Source organism: Castanea sativa, chromosome 1 (assembly GCF_040712315.1).
Source record: "Castanea sativa cultivar Marrone di Chiusa Pesio chromosome 1, ASM4071231v1".
NCBI classification, from domain to species: domain Eukaryota; kingdom Viridiplantae; phylum Streptophyta; class Magnoliopsida; order Fagales; family Fagaceae; genus Castanea; species Castanea sativa.
This window is the reverse complement of record NC_134013.1, coordinates 65,787,240-65,805,643: the sequence shown is the minus strand read 5'-3', so window position 1 is coordinate 65,805,643 and position 18,404 is coordinate 65,787,240. Positions and strand designations below refer to the sequence as shown.

Sequence of the window (18,404 nt, the reverse complement as noted above, 5' to 3'; positions counted from 1 at the left end):
ATACTTTTTGTCCTGTAGTGATCCAGCTGTTGTGACCCTTTAACTTCCTGCATGCTTCATACGTGTGTCACATTTTGGCAGGTCACCACTCGCGAGTCAGTCGCGGTTCTAGTCGCCAGTTTTTTCTTGTTCCACACACTTGATCAATTGTTCACACTCTCTCACACGCAACCTTTACATTATTCCCACCTAAATACTGGGTTTCTAAATGCTGAATTACAAGCAAATTTGGCACAGAATAAAGCCAACACATAGTTGAATAAATTCAACTTTACAATATTTAACAAAGCTAAATAAATAAATCAAATTAAAATATGTTTATAAAATACACATTCAAGTTGATTAAACTCAAAAGTGATAATACATAATATATGAGCCAGAATAGTAATTTCTTTTTATAATCTTACCTAATCAACCCTATTTAAATCAATGTTATTATTATGTTCATCATCTTGTAAAATCATTTTTTCATTGACATTTTTTTCATCATCATCAATATTTACTATCTCTTTTCTTGTTCTTTTATTTAGTAATTTTTCCTTCATATTTCTTCCTGGCATTCTAGCTTCTTAGACTTATAAAATCACAAAAAAATAAAAAAATAATTATATTTTCTTTTAATACATTATTCATAGCATAGAAAAAGAATTTGCAAAAATGAAAGTGAAGTGTCAAGTGTGTAGTCCCAATTTTTTAGGAGAAAGGGAAGATGGGGGAAAAAAACTCATGTACATGTTATTTTATTAGACTCAATTAAGTATTTCAATAATTTTGTATTAAAAAAAGTCTAACAACTTGTTAAAATCAAATAAAACCGCAAATTTCAACCAAAAAAGTTCAATATTTGTCCCTAAAGTTTACCTTATGAGTGCAATTGATCCATTAAATTTCAAGTGAGCATTATTGGTCCCTTAAATTTTAAAACTTAGCGTTGGTAGTCCTTTTGTTAACTATCATTAGTGTTATTGTCTATGTGGCTAATGGAACAATGACGTCACCTCTTTTTACTACAACTGTTTTACAAAATTGTCGTGCCACGATATCACATTAGCTTTTTCAAAAACCAAAAAAAAAACTAACAGATCAGATTTCTTTTTTAAATAGATTTAAAATCAAAACGCCAAAACATCAAAACATCAAAATTCCCAAATGTAAGCCAATTGTTCATCTCCATTCTGCCTTTTATGCTTCGTCATAAATCATCCATTCTGCCATGAGTTGCATTTTCTTTATTTGAGATTTTATTGATCAAGTTTTTTTTTTTGTCTCTGGTTTTTTGTTATAGGATGAAGTAGGCGAGAGTGCATTTATTGATAATGTTGATTTTTTAATGGGTTTTTATTGCGTTCGACACCAAAGCAAGAGTGGGTCTTTGTTTGTTTGTTTGTTTTTTTTTTTTTTTTTTGGTGTTATTGAGCTTTCTTATACCAAATATGGGTTTAGTAATTGATCTTTCAAACATCATTCCTGGTTTTCTGTTTTAGTCCTTAACTATCATTGAATCTTCTTTCTATTTCTTTTTTCTATTTTTGTTGAAGCAATTGTATCTGAAACAATTGTGGTCCTTTAGTTCAAATAGGATCTATATTTGGATGAATATGCTTTGCTCCTTCTTTTTCCCATATGACTTCATCTGCCTTGTGAACACTTACATTTGGATTTGGGAAGAAGATTAAGGTTAGATTTAGATTAGAAACCCAGTGAAATTGAAACTAAAAGGGAGACTTAGATTAGATTCAAATTTGAGAAGAAGATATTTTGAAATTGAAACAATTGTATTCACTGCTTACTCAAAAGGAACTTTGGTACTATGCAAATGAACCAACCAGGTTTGAGTTTGATTTTGGGTATTGCCAACAGATGGCAGAGGAAGAAGGCGAGAGAGAAGGGGGGAGACTTATCTAGTTTTTATATTTAAGTTTTTAATAGAATAATGTATTAATTAATTAATTTAATTAAAGCATGTGTACGTGTATTTTAAAGTTAATTATGTGGCATAATACATGTAAAATATAATTTTCTTTTTTTTAATAAAAAGAAATGTCACCTCAGTAAAAAAAAATGTCACGTTATTGTTCTATTTGCCACATAAGCAATAACAACAACAATAGTTAACAAAAAAACTAACAATATTCATTTTTTAAAATTTGAGGGACTAATAGTACTCACTTGAAATTTAAGTAACTAATTACAATCACAATATAAACTTTAAGAACCAATAATGTAGTTTTATCTATGTTTATTCACCGTGCCACTGAGGAGGGTAGGACGGTTAGGCTTTTGGTTTGGTTTCAAAGCATGCGTATTTTATGGATAGAACTTGGTACTTTGAATTTTGAAGTGCATGCTAACATTAATTTTAACGGAACTGAAATCCACCACCACATTTACGCGTCATTTGGTACGGGGTAATGCTTTAGGATTCTCAGGAATATTTAAAGATTCTCATGTTTGGTTGCAAATCACGCTAAGAAATCAGATGTCAGGGGGAATCTGGATTCCCCTCTCAGTAGGAATGTGGATTCCCTTTAAATTTGGTGGGAATCCAGATTTCCAAGCTTAAAGGAAATTGTATTTTTTATAGATTGACAATTTTAACCATTTTTCATTATCATTTAATCAATTAAGATAAAATATAAAACAAATTATTATGGATTAAACTCTTTTAAAATTATTATTAAGAATAAAAGCATTTGAGAATTTAAATAGTTATTTTTGTATTATACCTGTCATTTTAAAATGTTAGACTATAATTTTAATGAATTTTTCATAATTAATTGTTTATATTTGGTTTTTCATTATTTATTTAGAGGAAGATTTTTTTTTAAGGACTTGGTAGTTCACATTCAAATCTAAGGATAGAATAGGAAAAATAAATAATTCATTTAAGATTCCTGTGAATAAACCAAACATTATCATCTCAAATTCCTAGGAATCTTAAGACATTCCTAGGAATCTTAAGACATTCACAATGAAACCAAACATAGGAATAGCGACATTCTTAGCAATATGATTCTTAAGAATCTAGATGCCAAGAGTAATGTGAATTCCCACATACCAAACGCCACATTAAAGGTTAAGCAAAGAAGGAATAAAAGAAAGAGGAAATTATTAGGTTCCCAGTATCAAATGTTGATAGGTTCGTCCATAATTGACAATACTGAATCATTTTGTGAATCAATTTTTTATTTTTTATTTTTTTTGTATGGTAAGAAATACAAACATATAATAAAATAATAAAAAATTATGGATATAAATATATAAAATTTATATTCATTATAAATTTGGTATATATTCAACTAATAGTTAATTTAATCTACATGAAATATTGCAAGTGCACAATCCAAGCATCTCACACAACTATATTTATTCGAAAACTATACTTTCAACTACATTTTATTCGGATGATGACAAGGACAATTACTTGACCACCAATGTGGTTTAGCTAATATTGTAATTTCTTTATCAAACAAATCTTTTGCTGATCCTCACTTTCAAACCATGTTTCATGTGAAGTACTACGGAGATACTAGGTGAAACAGGATGACCTTCAACCACTTGAATACGATAATTCCAAATGATGGCACTTGCAATTATTTTCATTTGAACAAAGGTTATATCCTTGCCTAAACAAGTCCTTGCCCCAGCATTAAATGCTATGAATTTGAAAGATGGTACATGCACTATTCCTCCATGCTCAGAAATCCATCTCTCTGGCTTGAACTCTAAGCAATCTGTGCCCCATATGCTTTCCATCCTTCCCATTGAGTATAAAGAGTATATAATTCTCGTTTTTGGTTTGATATAGTGGCCACTAGGAAGAATATCAGATTTAGCTGCACTTTTGTGTTCGAAAGGTACGGGTGGAAAAAGCCGCAAGGTCTCACATATTGCTCCATGTAGATAAACTAGCTTACTTAGCTCACCTATGTTTGAAACCCTACATTTGTCATTGTCCACCAGATGCTTTTTGATCTCTTCTAGAATTTTAGCTTCAACTGATGGGTGTGTTGCAACAAGCCAAAAAAACCAAGTTAGACCAGAACTTATGGTATCTCTCCCTGCGGCCAAGAGATTTATCGTTGTGTCCCTTAGAAACTTGTTGGATTGGGTAATATTACTACTCATTTCTCCTTCTTGTTCCTCCATTACTATAGCTGTAAACAAGTTGAATTTTAGTTCCTCCTTCTTCACGAGGTTCTGTTCTTCTCGCTTGGTTGAGATGCATTCATATACAAATTCATCAAAAACTTTCCATGCATGTAATAGCTTCTTCTCTGATCCAATCTGCAGCCTTCTTTGTAACTTCCACCATCTTTCTGGCACAAGGTGTCGATATAATAGACTTTCCTCCACTTCATCAAACGCATTTGAATGTGGTACTTTAGGTAATTCAATGGAGAGACAATTTGGATCATGACCTAAAACCATTAAGCAAACACTATCAAAGGTGAACCGTTGAAAAACGTCTTGTAAATCAACCTCAATTCCCAAACTTGAAACGTGATCAAGAACTGGAATGAGGCCCTTTTCCACCTTTCCCTTGACAATTTCCTCAAAGAACAACTTGAACTTGTTGTCCTTTAACAATGTCTGAAGTAGCTTCCTTTGATATTTCCACGAGTCATGATCAGAACTGAAAATCCCATCTCCCAGAACATCAAAAATCTCTCGAAACTTCCTCCCCTTTCCGTAGTTGGGAAAATTTTTGCTGCAAATGTGGTGGATGTTCATGTGATCACTAGTGATCAAAAGTCTAATGCCAGTTAACCAACCACCCTGAAACTCGAAAGTGCCACCATAAAATTTGAGAAGGGAAGTTAGGTACTCATGCACATGCCACGCATTGAAAAGAAAGCCCGGGAGCATTCCGATGATTGGCCAGTTTGTGATGAATGAGGTTTTGTTCCGTCTCCAATGGCAAAGGAAAAGGAAGCTTAAAAATATAGCTACGGGGTACAAAAGAACTATGGCCATTGGAGTTGATAGAACCTTCGTGATTTCCACAAAGTCGCAGATGTGGATGACTTTTATAGGATGTATGGTAAGTATATTTAGTGATATAAAAATCAATGTGTTTTCCATAATACTCTCTCTTTTTTCATATAAATTCCTTACATATAAATAGTTCATGCACCATCTATAGATAATTAAATGAAAATAAATGAATTTACCCATTTAACCGTGATAATTAATATATCCATTGACATAAATTTTGATGGGTTGGAATGCTAAATGAAGAAAATTTTAAGAAATGCATCACTGGGCAGAAATTTGGATGATTGATGTTTTTGCTTTTTTATTTGCTAGCCGATATTCCACTCAATAAGCATTTACGCCTTAAGTTCAATTTGAAAATTATAATAGGTACTTTTTACTCATTATGTATTATAATATTTTAAGAATTAATTTCAATTAAATCACACGCAATTGAAATAGAATAATGTAAATTACTAAGAATAATATGGTTAAGAGAATAATCGTATTTCTTAAGTGAATTGTCAAATATTTAATTATTTCCACTAATTTGAGCACACAATTTTTGAAATTATTAATTTCGTATGCTTTTAAAAATGCTTTTCTCCTTTGGGTTTGATTTTGTTTCCATTGTTGTCAAGGTAACTTAACTCAAACAAGAATATCATAATCGTAATCAATAGTTTCCCATAGAAATTTAAGAAAAAATAAATGTAGAAATTTCTTTTACATAAATAATTAAGGATTCAGATCCTCTAATTAGAGTACTCTATTAATAAATTTCCTTAAATCCTAACCACATTTTAATAATTTGATGGTTTAGATTCTGCCATATCAGCATTCCACTAACAATATTCTTAAAATAATAAAATAATATTGCAAACAAAACAATTAAGATTACTGTTAGTAGAATGCTAATATGGTAAAATCTAGACCATTAAAGCAATACAAAAATGGTTAAGATTTAAGAAAATTTATTTAGTAGAGTACCCTAGAAAATTTAGAAGATCTGAATCCAATAATTAATGTACCAACTATACATAATTAATCAAGAAAAAAAAAAAGATGCATTCACCCCAATAAACGTTTCTTAATGACATAGCACAAATTTAGGGTACCATAGTCATGGTTCAAATTACACCTCTTATAATTTTTAATAAAGTACACTTCTTAATAATTTTTTATTAGATCTGTTTTTTGATTTTGGACAAATCCACCTTTATACTTTATATTCATTTAAAACTTTTCTTGCATCTAAAATTTCAAGATAATCTAAGATCAATAGATATCTCATCTATTAAAAAATTTAAATTTAAAATTTTTTATATAATAAAATTATACATAAAAATGAGTTTATGGATTAAATATTAAATAATATCTTATTAACGTGAAATTTGGAGTGTACGTTACTCACATAGAGAACATGTAACCTAAAAGTGAGATTTTCAAATATTTTTTCCAATCAAAATTTATTATATAGTGTAACATTAAATTACACCATCTATACTTAATCATAACTCATAGATATATACTAGTCAGTAGCCCATGCAATACATGAGAAATTTTAACAAAATATAAAATTTTCTCCCTTTTATTTTTTCCCTTAAATATTAATTTAATAATTATGGTAGTTATTAATAGGCATATATTATGATCGATTTGTACGTGGAACTATTGATTCTACCATTTAAAGAACACATGATGTGGCAATATTCTAATTGGGGGATAAATATAGAATAAAATCAAAATTCAATTAAAAAAAATATAAATTAGAAGAATGATATGTAAAATTGTGAGTTCTTACTAACTTAGGTGGAAGACATTTATTATGTACATAGAAATGTTGATTCTACAAGCATATAATGTGACTACATTCTAATAGAGGGTGTAAAAAGAATAGAATCTAAATTCAATTAAATAATACTAAATTAGAATAATTATTTGTAAAATTGTGAAGCCTTGCAAACTAAGGTGGCAAGACAATTATTATGATTGATTTGTATATGGAACTATTATTTGATTATACCATTTATAGAACATATGATACAACAATATTAGAGGTCAAACATTGGTGTGATGACAAGTGTTGTCCACTAAAAGCGACCAGTCGTGAGATTAAGTGCGGGAACGATCATCTCCAATAAATTAAGAGTAAGGCTGTTTACCATAACCTCTTTTAAATTGCGCAAAAGTTGGAGTTTTGTGCAATGGATAAAACCTTTTATATGATGTGGCAATATTCTAATGGAGGGTATAAATACAAAATAAAATCTAAATTTATTTTTAAAATATATAAATTAAAAGAATGACATGTTAAATATTGTGAGTCTCAAAAACTTAGGTAGCAAAATATTATAAAGTCAGCCAAAAGTCAAGCGTCTTCAATTTTATATTTAGTAGTTGGTATCCCTTGAAATGCATTGAAAAGTTTAACATAATATCATTATTTTTGTGGGAGGTAAAAGCTCTTGAATAAACGTTTGGGCTTTGGGCCTGATTAGTTGGTATAAATCTGTTCAATCAGGGTCTCTAGGCCAACAGGTCAGTCCGCACTATAGTGATCCGAGGAGTTGTCCGAGGAGGAGTATCTCCTCGAACAAACCCAGCAAAGGCCCTAGGACTTGCTAAACGGTTTAAAGGCAAAATTTTGGAAGATCTATTGGGTAAATGTGTGATCCCAGCACCCTTTAGAAGCAAAAATGTGTGAGAAATATCTGAGGAAAAAGCTGCTACCACCGTGTTAAAGACCTTGCATCTACCTCCCTGGCCGCATTAATGAGGAAATGACCTCTGAACAGTAGAATTCAACATTTCTGCTATTATTTGAAGACTTCAAGAATGTGGTGAATGGGACAAGTATCTAGGGAGAAGATTTGTATGACACGTGGATAAAATAGGGAAGAAGAAGAAGTATATAGGAGAACGAGAGAGGAAATGAGAGGGGGTGGTTTCTTAGTTTAAAAAAGAACTAAGAAATGTAATTTTTGATATAGAAAGAGAAGGAATATATAACTCGTCATTGGCTTACGTTCGAGAAGGTTTCTTTGTTATATTTACTTATCATTTGCATAGATTGTGGCATTCGCATAGATTGTAGCATCCTAACCTGTTAATCAACTTCCAATACCCCAAAACTTAGGTTTCAAACTCATACTCTACAAATTTCATTGTATAAGGCTCATTAGGCCTGAGCCCATCACCTACTTTTGGGTCCGGGTACAATCGTGCGCTTACAATTTTCACTCTCTTTTTTTGTCTAAATATTAATTTATAGATATGGTAGTTATTTATAGACAGTATTATGATTGTGTTTATATGACTAAATATTTTGTTGTTGGGAATTTATTATAATTGTTTATGTATACGAAACTATATATTTCACTATTTAAAGAAAATAAAATGTGAATAAATTCTAATGGAAAGTTTATATATATAATGAAATTTGAATTTAATTTTATATATATAGTTATATGTGAAATTGTGAGTTCTCAAAAGTTTATATGGCACAATAATAATAATAATAATTTTTTTTATATCTATAGTTGAAAGAAAGTAATTTGAACCCTAGATGTCTTTAATAGAAATATCAATAAAATATGACACAATATTATGAGATCACTTAAAAGGTAAGTGTCCTTTGTTTTATATTTGGCTCATGCTAAAGGATACCCTTATGACAATAGTTAACAATCCATTTTAGGAAAGTTTTGATACCACTTTTATAAGAAATTGAAAAAATTGTCAAAATATTAATTTTTTTTTCATAAAAATTTTCTTTAAATAGATTATTAACCGTTATCCTAAGCATCTGTTACCATCTCTTTTTTATATACATAAATCTAATGCAATCTTTTTTGCACTTTGACTTTTTTCTAGTTAAATGAAAAGAGGAGCTATTCCTTAAAAAAAATTATATATATATATAGAGAGAGAGAGAGAGAGGGGGAGGGGGAATCTTTGCTTTTTTCCTGATATTAGTTCGTTAAGTTTTGTCATCTATATATATATATATATATATATATATAACCAAAATTCTGAAACTCTCACCATTTTTCATATCAGTACAATATTTAAAAAATAAAATTAAAAACACACTTTTTTCTCTCCAAGAACCCGATACTTATCTTTAATAAAAAATCAATACTTATCAAAACCCGATACACACAAACATAAATTCAGCCAGAACTGCTGAACACCCTAACCGCAGGTTTACTCTTCTCTCTTCACGCTTTCCCCTCATCCCTTTCTCTTTGGCTCAAACCCTTCACCTCTTCTCTCAGTCTCGCTCTCTCTGTTCGCCTCTACTGGCTCATGTCTTGGCCTCTAAAGCTTTGGTACGTTTTTGTAACCCTATTTGGTTCTGGAGAACATGTTGGTTTCATATGATTTTGTTTCTCTCTTTTCATAGTCAGGTCAAGCTATTTTATAGATTACGAAAATTACAAAAAAGATTGCTTACGGAAATTACTAATTTTCTGTTCCAATTTTGTTTTAGGCCCTTTTGCTCTGTTATGGTTTTTCAGCAATTTAATTTTGATTTTTTGTTTGCTCTGTAATGAATATGTTTTGTTCATTCTGTTATGCATGTTTAATTTTTGGTTGGTTCTGTTATGGTTTTATGGTGAGATTTAAGCTTTGTTGTAATTATCATTCAGCAACTACATCGCTATCCCGATTCCGACCTTTCTTAAACCAATAATCATAAGCGAAAGCTCCCCAAAACCCATAAATCAGACGCAAGAACTTCTCCTTAATTTCCTTCTCTCTAAGTCCCACCCATGACTATAGCTGCCACTGATAGTTTAGCTACCTTCACCCGCCTAAGTGCATCGAGCCCCAGCCCCCAATTCACACAGGTGAGGTGCTCTAATCATATTGTAGTCCTTTTGATTTCTACAATTTATAACTATTGGGTTTTGATTCAAATGACCCATTCAGCTATTGAATTTGAATGGTGGTTGTGCTTTTAATTGTGGCAAAAGTGAAAATTCAAATTATTGGAGATTACTCTTTATTCAACAAAATGATAAAAAGAGTCTCTATGGTAGTGCCTGTGAGGTGTTTGATGCTGGGTCTCAGTGGGATTCTGTGTATGGGGACTTTCACTATGAGCACACGGCCACACTACTGGTCAATCCCAAAGTATATTAAAAGATCAATTCTCAGCTTGCCTAGCTTTTACTTTAGAACCTATATGGAACTTAAGGAACCAGGTGGAACATTGATCAACATCCTAACCACCATTATATCAATTGAAAACAGGGCAGCCAAGTAAATGAATTTACAAGACAAGTCTGGAACTTTAGTAGAAGAAAGAGTGGTGAAAATGGACAAAGCCTACATGTTACAACAATCTGCCTATCTACCTATCAGTGGCTAGAGATGAACAACTTCAGAAACTGCTGCAAAATGAGAACAATCCAGATTTTGTGGTTGAGTTTCTATTTCCTTTAATAAGTTTGTGAAGCTCTTGAACAATATAGCCGAGGCTTTGTGAGTATTTGTTATCTATGTAATTGATTTTGGAAAAAAGTTTGTTTAATGATTTATTTTTGTTTATGGGTAAAACGAAATACTTCACTAAGTAGTTGCCTTTATGCTTCTTTATTGTTCATAAGTCACTGTTAAGAAAATTTTAGCTTCACAACTATGACATTGATTTAGGGGCATCTTTGTAAGTATGCATTTCCACGTTCTTACCATGACAAATACTTTACATGGTAAGAAATCAATAAATGAGGGATATAACATTTTTGTTTCTTAGAATGTACTGACTTCCTTGGAAGAAGGATTTGCTTGCGGGGCCCCCTACCCATGATTGGTTTCCTAAAAGAACTATATGTATCATGGTAAGTTTCTTATGAACATAGGTGCATTAGATTTTTCTTAACAATGATTTATGAACATTATAAGTCATGTTAAGTTTACGTTGCATGATATTTTTTAAAATATGCAAATTGATGATTGTTGAAGTACTGCTAAGTGCTCACATCTCTTAACAGTTACTTTTGAAGCAGACATCATATTCAAGGGGAGTCACTATCCAATGTAGAAACAAAAGGAGTGCAAGAATTGATAGCCTAAGACTAGATTAAAACTAAAATATTTACATAGAATTGAAGTAATGAACTGGTCTAAGACTTAAACCAGAAAATGCACATTAGCCATTTTCTTCTGCTACCAACAAAGTTTTTTATATGATTCACCATGTACAAGTAATTGTTTTTGCTTTTCAAATAACATGCATAAGTTACAATTTGATTCTGCTTTATCCTAGAAAGAGTTGTAATAGTTCAAGTTCACAATTGATTATGGCAAATTCTAATTGTATAAAAGTTATCATATGATATATTCATAATATGCTATATCTCTGTATATAAATCATTTTGAGGTCTTGGTATGATAGATGTTCATGTGATTATAGCATTTTGTCTTTGATTTATATATTTGGGTTATTGGGTTGATTTTCTTTGATTTAGATATTTGGATTATTGGTTTTGATTAAGGTTGAATGATGATGAAAAATGAAAAGAATGGCACAATCAATGAGATCTACAAACCCACTTATAGAAGAAGCAGTGAAGGCAAATAAAGACTGGAATGGGTTTTTTGGTATTGGTTTCTTTTGAATTGTGTGTATATTGAATTTTGGTTTGTGTATGTGATTCAAATTTGAGAAAATTTTTAGTTGAAATTTCAGATACAGTAGGTTTGGATAAATTGGATTATGATTTATGTAGATACAAGGATTCATAAAAATCCTATTTTGTTGCGTAGGACTTGAATTCTCTGAAACTTTTGTTCAATGGTTGATAGTGAGAACTGAGGTGTCTCGAAGCCAGCCATACAGTAGACCAACTTTTCAACAAACCTCTTTTGCATATTATGATTAAATTTCTTAGTGAATAAAATCTATGCGTTTTACATCTAAAATCTTCAGGTTTTTACAACCAAAATCTACATTACACTGCACTATTACAAACTGTTTACACTACACTATTTCTCTTCTATTAATGTTATTAATGTTTCTTAAATATTGGCTTTGGATTCTTATTGTTTTGCAGATAAGGATTTGGCATTTTGTTATCTAGGTTATTTGGAATTGTGGATCTTTATCTGTGTAGGACTCTTAAAACTACTGCAAGATGAGAACAGTCAGGTATTTACCAGTCTTCTCCTTTATTCTATAATGTTTCTTGCATATTTATTGGTAATATGTTTCTAGAAAGAATTTGAAATTTGAATGTGATTGCATATTTAATTTTCTTGGTTATCTCAAACTTGGTTTTATGTACAAATTTGATATTTAACTTGTATATATTGTAACAACAACTTATCAAGTGAACAAGGTGGTGATTCTACAAAGTTTCAAAAAGTTGATGTTGAAAGCAATGTACAACTCACACCAACATTTGTAATCAAAGAAAACAAAAGGAGTTGTTCAATGACTTCTACGAAGCAACAAGGAAGAAGATACAAAGATTAATTTAAAGTTTTTTTTCAATTTATTTGAAATATCGATTAATTAGTTCTTTAAATTTTTGTTTCGTACATTTAATGGATAATTGATGAAGTTAAGGATTGGAAACCTAATTTTAATTTTAATTTTAGTTTGATTTCTATTTTTCATTATGTAATTCAATTTTTCATATCAAGGATAGGAAACTTTGAGACTGAAATCTTAATGTACAATTAAAAATAAAGAGACAAAATTATTTACATCTTCATAAGCAATAGATTTTCCATGCATCACACAGGTTAGCGACTAGTTGTAATTTATTTTTGTTATTTTTATTTATACTTGTGAAGCTATTTCAAACGTGAAGTAACACTGAACTCAGTGGCACAATTGCACTCTCATACCCTCAAAGCTTGCCTTTTTCACACGACAGATTTTTTGCCACCAAACTCATCTCTCATTTTGCTAAATATACTTCTCTTCAGCATGCGCGCAAACTGTTCGACGAAATGCCTCACAGAACTGTTTATCTCTGGAACGCTATACTTGGGAGCTATTCGAAAGAGAAACAATGAGAAGAGACTTTCGCATTGTATCTTGTGGAATTTCCACTGATGACAAACCTGATCATTCTACAACACCCATTGCTCTTAAGGCTTGCACCAGGTTGCAGGCGCTAGAGTATGGCAAGGTGATTCATGGGTTTGTGAAGAATTATCGTAGGATTGGAATGAACATGTTTGTGGGTTCTGTGTTGATTGAGTTTTATTCGAAGTGTGGACAAATGGGTGAAGCTTTAAGAGTGTTTAAGGAATTTTCTGGACCGGACGTCATTATGTGGACTTTAATGGCTGGGCATGAGCAGAATGGTTGTCCTGAAGAAGCCGTTGCACTTTTCTCTCAAATAGAGATGGCAGAGCACGTTAATCCTGATCTGGTGATGCTTGTCAGTATTGTTTCTGCTTGTGCTCAATTGCGTAATTGTAAGCTTGGAAGCTGTGTACATGGTTTTATGATTAGAAGGGAGTTTGATATTGACTTATCTTAGGTGAACTCATTGTTGAATCTATATGCAAAGACAGGATCTGCTGAAATTGCAGCTAAATTGTATAGGAAGATGCCAAAAAAAAGATGTTATATCATGAAGCTCAATGGTTGCTTGTTATACTCATAATGAGGCTGCTGTGCCTTAGATCTATTCAACGAGATGATTGATGGGGGATTTGAGCCAAACCTTCTCTTAAGGTGGTGACTCCTCGGGTGATAATCTCGCCTAGTAGGTTAGCATTTAAACCTTTCTTGAACCTATTGAGTGTGACAACCTCTTCCTCAACGATTCGAATTCACCTCTGGAATTCCTTAAATTTCTCTATGTATTCGGTTACAGGAGCAGTGCCTTGTCTTAGGCGATCCCATTCCTCAAGGAGGGAGCTCCTATAAGTTGGAGGAAGATAATTCCTCGAGAGGGCGTCCTTCATCTCCATCCAATCAATAATGGGGGGCTCACGTCGTCGCCTAAGGGTTTCCTCAAGGTCCTCCCAGAAAAGATCAGCTCTACCAATTAACTTCATCCTAGCATACCTCACCTTCCTATTCTCAGCCCAATGGTAATAGTCAAAGAATTTCTCCATTTGATGTAACCAATCAGTAAAAACCCATGGGTCTAGGCAGCCATCAAAGGTGGGTGCTTCTATCCTTTCCTTAGACATCCTATCATCATAATCCCTAGGACCATAGTGATTATAGTGATCATGTTCAAAGTGTGGAGCTCTATTAAAGTGACCATTATTATTTTGCCCATGCATGTTATCTTCTTCATGGTTAGTGGTCTCTCTTTGAGATGTTTCAATTCGCTCTACCCTATCCAGCAAATCACGGACACTCTTAGCTAGGTCTCCTATAGTTTGCTCTAAAGAGGGCCTAGATTCGGAAGTGGAGTGATGTTCAGGGTTTGACATGACGCGACCACTACGCAGATGCATGCAACACAATATTTATGAGTGCAGTTGAGATTCCCAAAAAATTCAAGTAATCAATTCTCAATGTAAAATTAAAAGTCAAACAAGAGTGCATGTAGAGACTAGATCGATGAATCAAATGAAGCAATTGCAGACAAATAGTGACAGTGTTCACAATATTAAAAGATAGCCCAAATAAACGTCAAATTCCAAGAAGCTCCACAATTAATAATAAGAATCAGAGATTTCAAAGAAATTGGTTTTTTTTTTTTTTTTTTTTTGGAATTTTAGAGTGGGTACTAAAAGAGGACACAAACAGTAAAACGATTAATTTGAGCACAAATTGGATAGGATAATGGAGTATGGTGGGATATGCACATAAAAAACATAAAGATAATATTTTTTTAATGAGATAAAATTGAATCCACCAAAAAAATGGAGTCAGAATTGTACCCTAGTCAGTGGCTCCACGTATTGCATTAGGTAGCCACGGTCTGCTCTTCAAGTAATGAATTGACTTGGACTGAGGAACAATTAAAGCCCAATACAAGCAATGGGCTGTCACACCAATAGTGTCTATTTTTTTTTTTTTTTTAAATACAATAAAATAGCTGTAGCTTAAATCAAGAGTCTGCTAACCCAACTCCCAAACATAAACACTGAACTAAGGAAACTGCTAGAAACAAAAAAAAAAACTAAAAGGGAAAGAAAAGAAACGGTGGAGCCATCGACGGAGGCAGCGGCTGGAATCGCCGGAGTTGTCGGCGGAACTGGAGGCTGCTCGTCTCGATCTTGGCATCGGCGGTGGTCGAAGTCCTCAGCAGCGGTGACGGCTGGGCTTCGCGGCGGTTGGTGAAGCGCTGTGTTTCGCGGCGGCTGGCGGCTGGTGGCTGGTGACGGTTGGGCTTCGCGGCGGTTGGTGGCTATGGTGGTGGTTGGACTTCGCGGCGGCTGGTGGTTGTTGGGCTTCGCAGCGGTGGGTGTCGGCGGCTGGGTCCGTGGGTCTCTGCTTCTTCCTCTCTTTTTTTTTTATTTTTTTTTATTTTGTGGGTGTGGGTTCTAAGATCAAAGGCGGGCACGGATGGTGGTCACCGGCTTGGGAGGCGCTGCTGGCTTCTCTGTTGGTTTGGGGGTGAGAAACTCATGTGGGGCTTGGGGGAATACACGGATTGCAGGGGCTGGCTTGGGCTTGTTTAAAATCTCATGGGGCAAAAACTTGAAAGGTACTGTCATTGTTGGCTTGCTCTTTTGTTTTTGATGGTTTTGCTTTGACGTGGTTGTCTACGGTTGTGTTGAACGGACCGGAAATCTGCTCTGATACCAAAACTGTCGTAGGACAACCACAATAGTATAAGAGAACAGAAAATTGACAGAGTAAACCCTAGGAGTTAGCACCTAAGGGCTGCTTGGAGTCAGCACCAAGCAAACTGGAGTCGGCACCAGTGTAAAAGAAAACAAACGTTTTTTTTTATTTCTCAAAAGCTGTGTTACAATAATCAAAAAAGTGTTTAAATAGCTACAACACAAAACCCTAATTATTAAATGTTCGGGCTTGCTTAATCTCAAGCCCAATAACTAATAGGCTCCATCCATAAGGCCACAGGTTGGGCCGTCTTCTTTTTGCTCTTCCTCCCATACGTGTGTGTAATTGGGGGCCTATATCTCGTGTCCGCACCAAGAGTGTAAGAAGATCCATGAATTTGCTGCTTGGAAAGGTTTTGAGTTAGATGTCCACTGCTTTAATTGATAAGTTTATGAAGTGCTTATTTGACAAATCAATTGATCACTTTGAAAGATGCCCAGGAAAGATGTCGTTTCATGGGCTGCTTTGTTATGTGTGTATGCTCAAAATGGATGGCACATAGGTCAATGGAAGTCTTTCGTAACATGCTATCAAATGAAATGCATTCCGATGCTGTTGCTATGGTGAAGATTCTTGCAGCTTGTTCAGAATTAGGGATTCTTCAACAAGCTGTTTGCCTTTATGGATATATAATTTTAAGCGGCTTCACCAACAACATTTTTGTTAGTGCTTCACTCATAGAGTTGTATTCAAAATGTTGTAGCATAGATAATGCTTCAAAAGTATTTGAAGAGATCATGCACAAAGATTTTATTTGGAGTGCAATGATTGCAGGATATGGAATTCATGGGCAAGGGGAAATTAAAAAAAAAATATCTGGTCAGATGGTTAAGATTGCAATAGTTATGCCGAATAATGTAACATTTCTCTCAATCCTTTCTGCTTGTAGCCATGCAGGTTTGGTTGAAGAAGGGATAGAGATATTTAATATGATGTCACATGAATACCAAGGCCTGAGTCAGAACATTGTGGGATTTGGCAGGACTGGATAGCTTGATAAAGCCATCGACATTATTAACTAAATGACAAATCCAGCTGAGCCCCATGTTTGGGGAGCTCTACTAGGTCCTTGTAGAATCCGTCATAATATGGAGATGGGAGAGATTGCTGCAAAGAATCTTTTTCCAGTTAGATCCCAATCACGTGGGGTATTATGCACTGCTATCACATATTTATGCTGTGGAGAAGAAATGGAACAATGTGGATAAAGTTAGACCTTAAATAAACGAGAAGGGGTTGAAGAAGACTTTTGGCTCACAGTACGGTTGAGATAAGGAATGAGGTCCATAGTTTTGTAGCTGATGACAGATTCTACCCAGCCTCTGAGCAGATTTATGGTTTTCTGAGAAATTTGGAGTTGAAAATAAGAGAGGAAGGCTATGTTCCTAATATAGAATTTCTGTTACATGAAATGAAGGAAGATTTATTGTGCCGATGAATCAATGTATGGACATCTCAATTTTACTCAGGGAGCTGAATCCATCTAGTGTTTAAGGACTTAAGTTAATAATCAGATATATGGCTATTTGTCAGATTAGCTTGAAAATATCTCACACTGGTAGGAAATATACGAATTGAGCTTTGTTACTTTCGAAATTATCTGATTCTTGGATTTGGATGCTAAGGAGCTGGGTATGTTCCTAGGTATCTGTTGGATGGTTCTCAGCATTCAAAGTCAGAACCATGGAAGGATTTTTATCTCCCTTGGCTCTTACTGGATATCTCCTAATCTCACTGCAATGGACAGTGGAATAGACTTGGACATCATGCCCAGGTGGTTGCAAATGAAATTATTTTTTAGTTGTTCTATTAGCTCTGGTTCTAGCATCTAAAAAAATCTTCATATATGTGCCATTCCATGGACCTTGGAAACCTGTAATCTTGGAATGGCCAAGTTCATCTTTGCAAAGTCTGTTTTAATTGCTTTGCCTACATGAACCTGTAGCAGCCTCCAGATCATTTGAGCACTCAGTGCTGTAAGAAATTACTATTAGAGATGCAGCTTTGAGCATATACCTAGTGAAATAAGAAATCACTATTATCACGAATACTAGGAACTTTAAAAATATATATATATATATATGAAATTGAATGCAAATCAGATTAGGAATATGATGTCAAAATTTGTGACTCATCAATAGTTCAAGTTTCTCCTCTAATGTTAAGATGGCTGTAGAAATTTTCCTTGTGCTTCTCAGTGACTATATGTTTGATTATGTTCAAATGCAGGAATTTGCCTTTGTTTCTCAGAGACCTCTCTCTCTCTCTCTCTCTCTCTCTCTCTCTCTCTCACACACACACTCACAATTTGTAGTAATGTCATTAATGTTTTTGGCAACCTCAATGGACATTGAGGGACTGTTAAGGATAAGGCTGCCAGCCAAAATAGTGGTGCCATGTAGCTGTGATGTAGCTGCAGAATTTCAAATGCCGTGTAGCTGTAGCTGCATAATTTCAAATTGAAATCAGATCCGTGTGACCAGCTGTATATAGATATTTCAGTTCTTGATTGAAATTGTAACAAAGTTCTAGTTTGAGATATGATAAGATAGGATAGGGTAGAGTTATCTATATTTTGAACTTTCTTTGTATTTGAATTTGTATAGTTGTAGAACTCTATAAATAATAAGTCCCAAATCAGATTGGA

The 18,404-nt window shown here is 33.5% G+C and overlaps 1 protein-coding gene and 2 pseudogenes across 1 annotated transcript; 2 read left to right on the top strand and 1 right to left on the bottom strand.

Moving 5' to 3' along the window:
* Positions 1 to 3,465: 3,465 nt before the first annotated feature.
* On the bottom strand, positions 3,466 to 4,992 carry LOC142640744 (alkane hydroxylase MAH1-like). Its single transcript, XM_075814980.1, has one exon. It carries the CDS (start codon positions 4,975 to 4,977, stop codon positions 3,466 to 3,468), a length of 1,512 nt encoding a protein of 503 aa, XP_075671095.1. The 5' UTR covers positions 4,978 to 4,992.
* Positions 4,993 to 9,111: 4,119 nt separating this feature from the next.
* Positions 9,112 to 16,251, top strand: LOC142613314 (putative pentatricopeptide repeat-containing protein At3g01580; annotated as a pseudogene).
* LOC142632411 (putative pentatricopeptide repeat-containing protein At3g01580) lies at positions 15,476 to 17,195 on the top strand (annotated as a pseudogene).
* Positions 17,196 to 18,404: the final 1,209 nt, after the last annotated feature.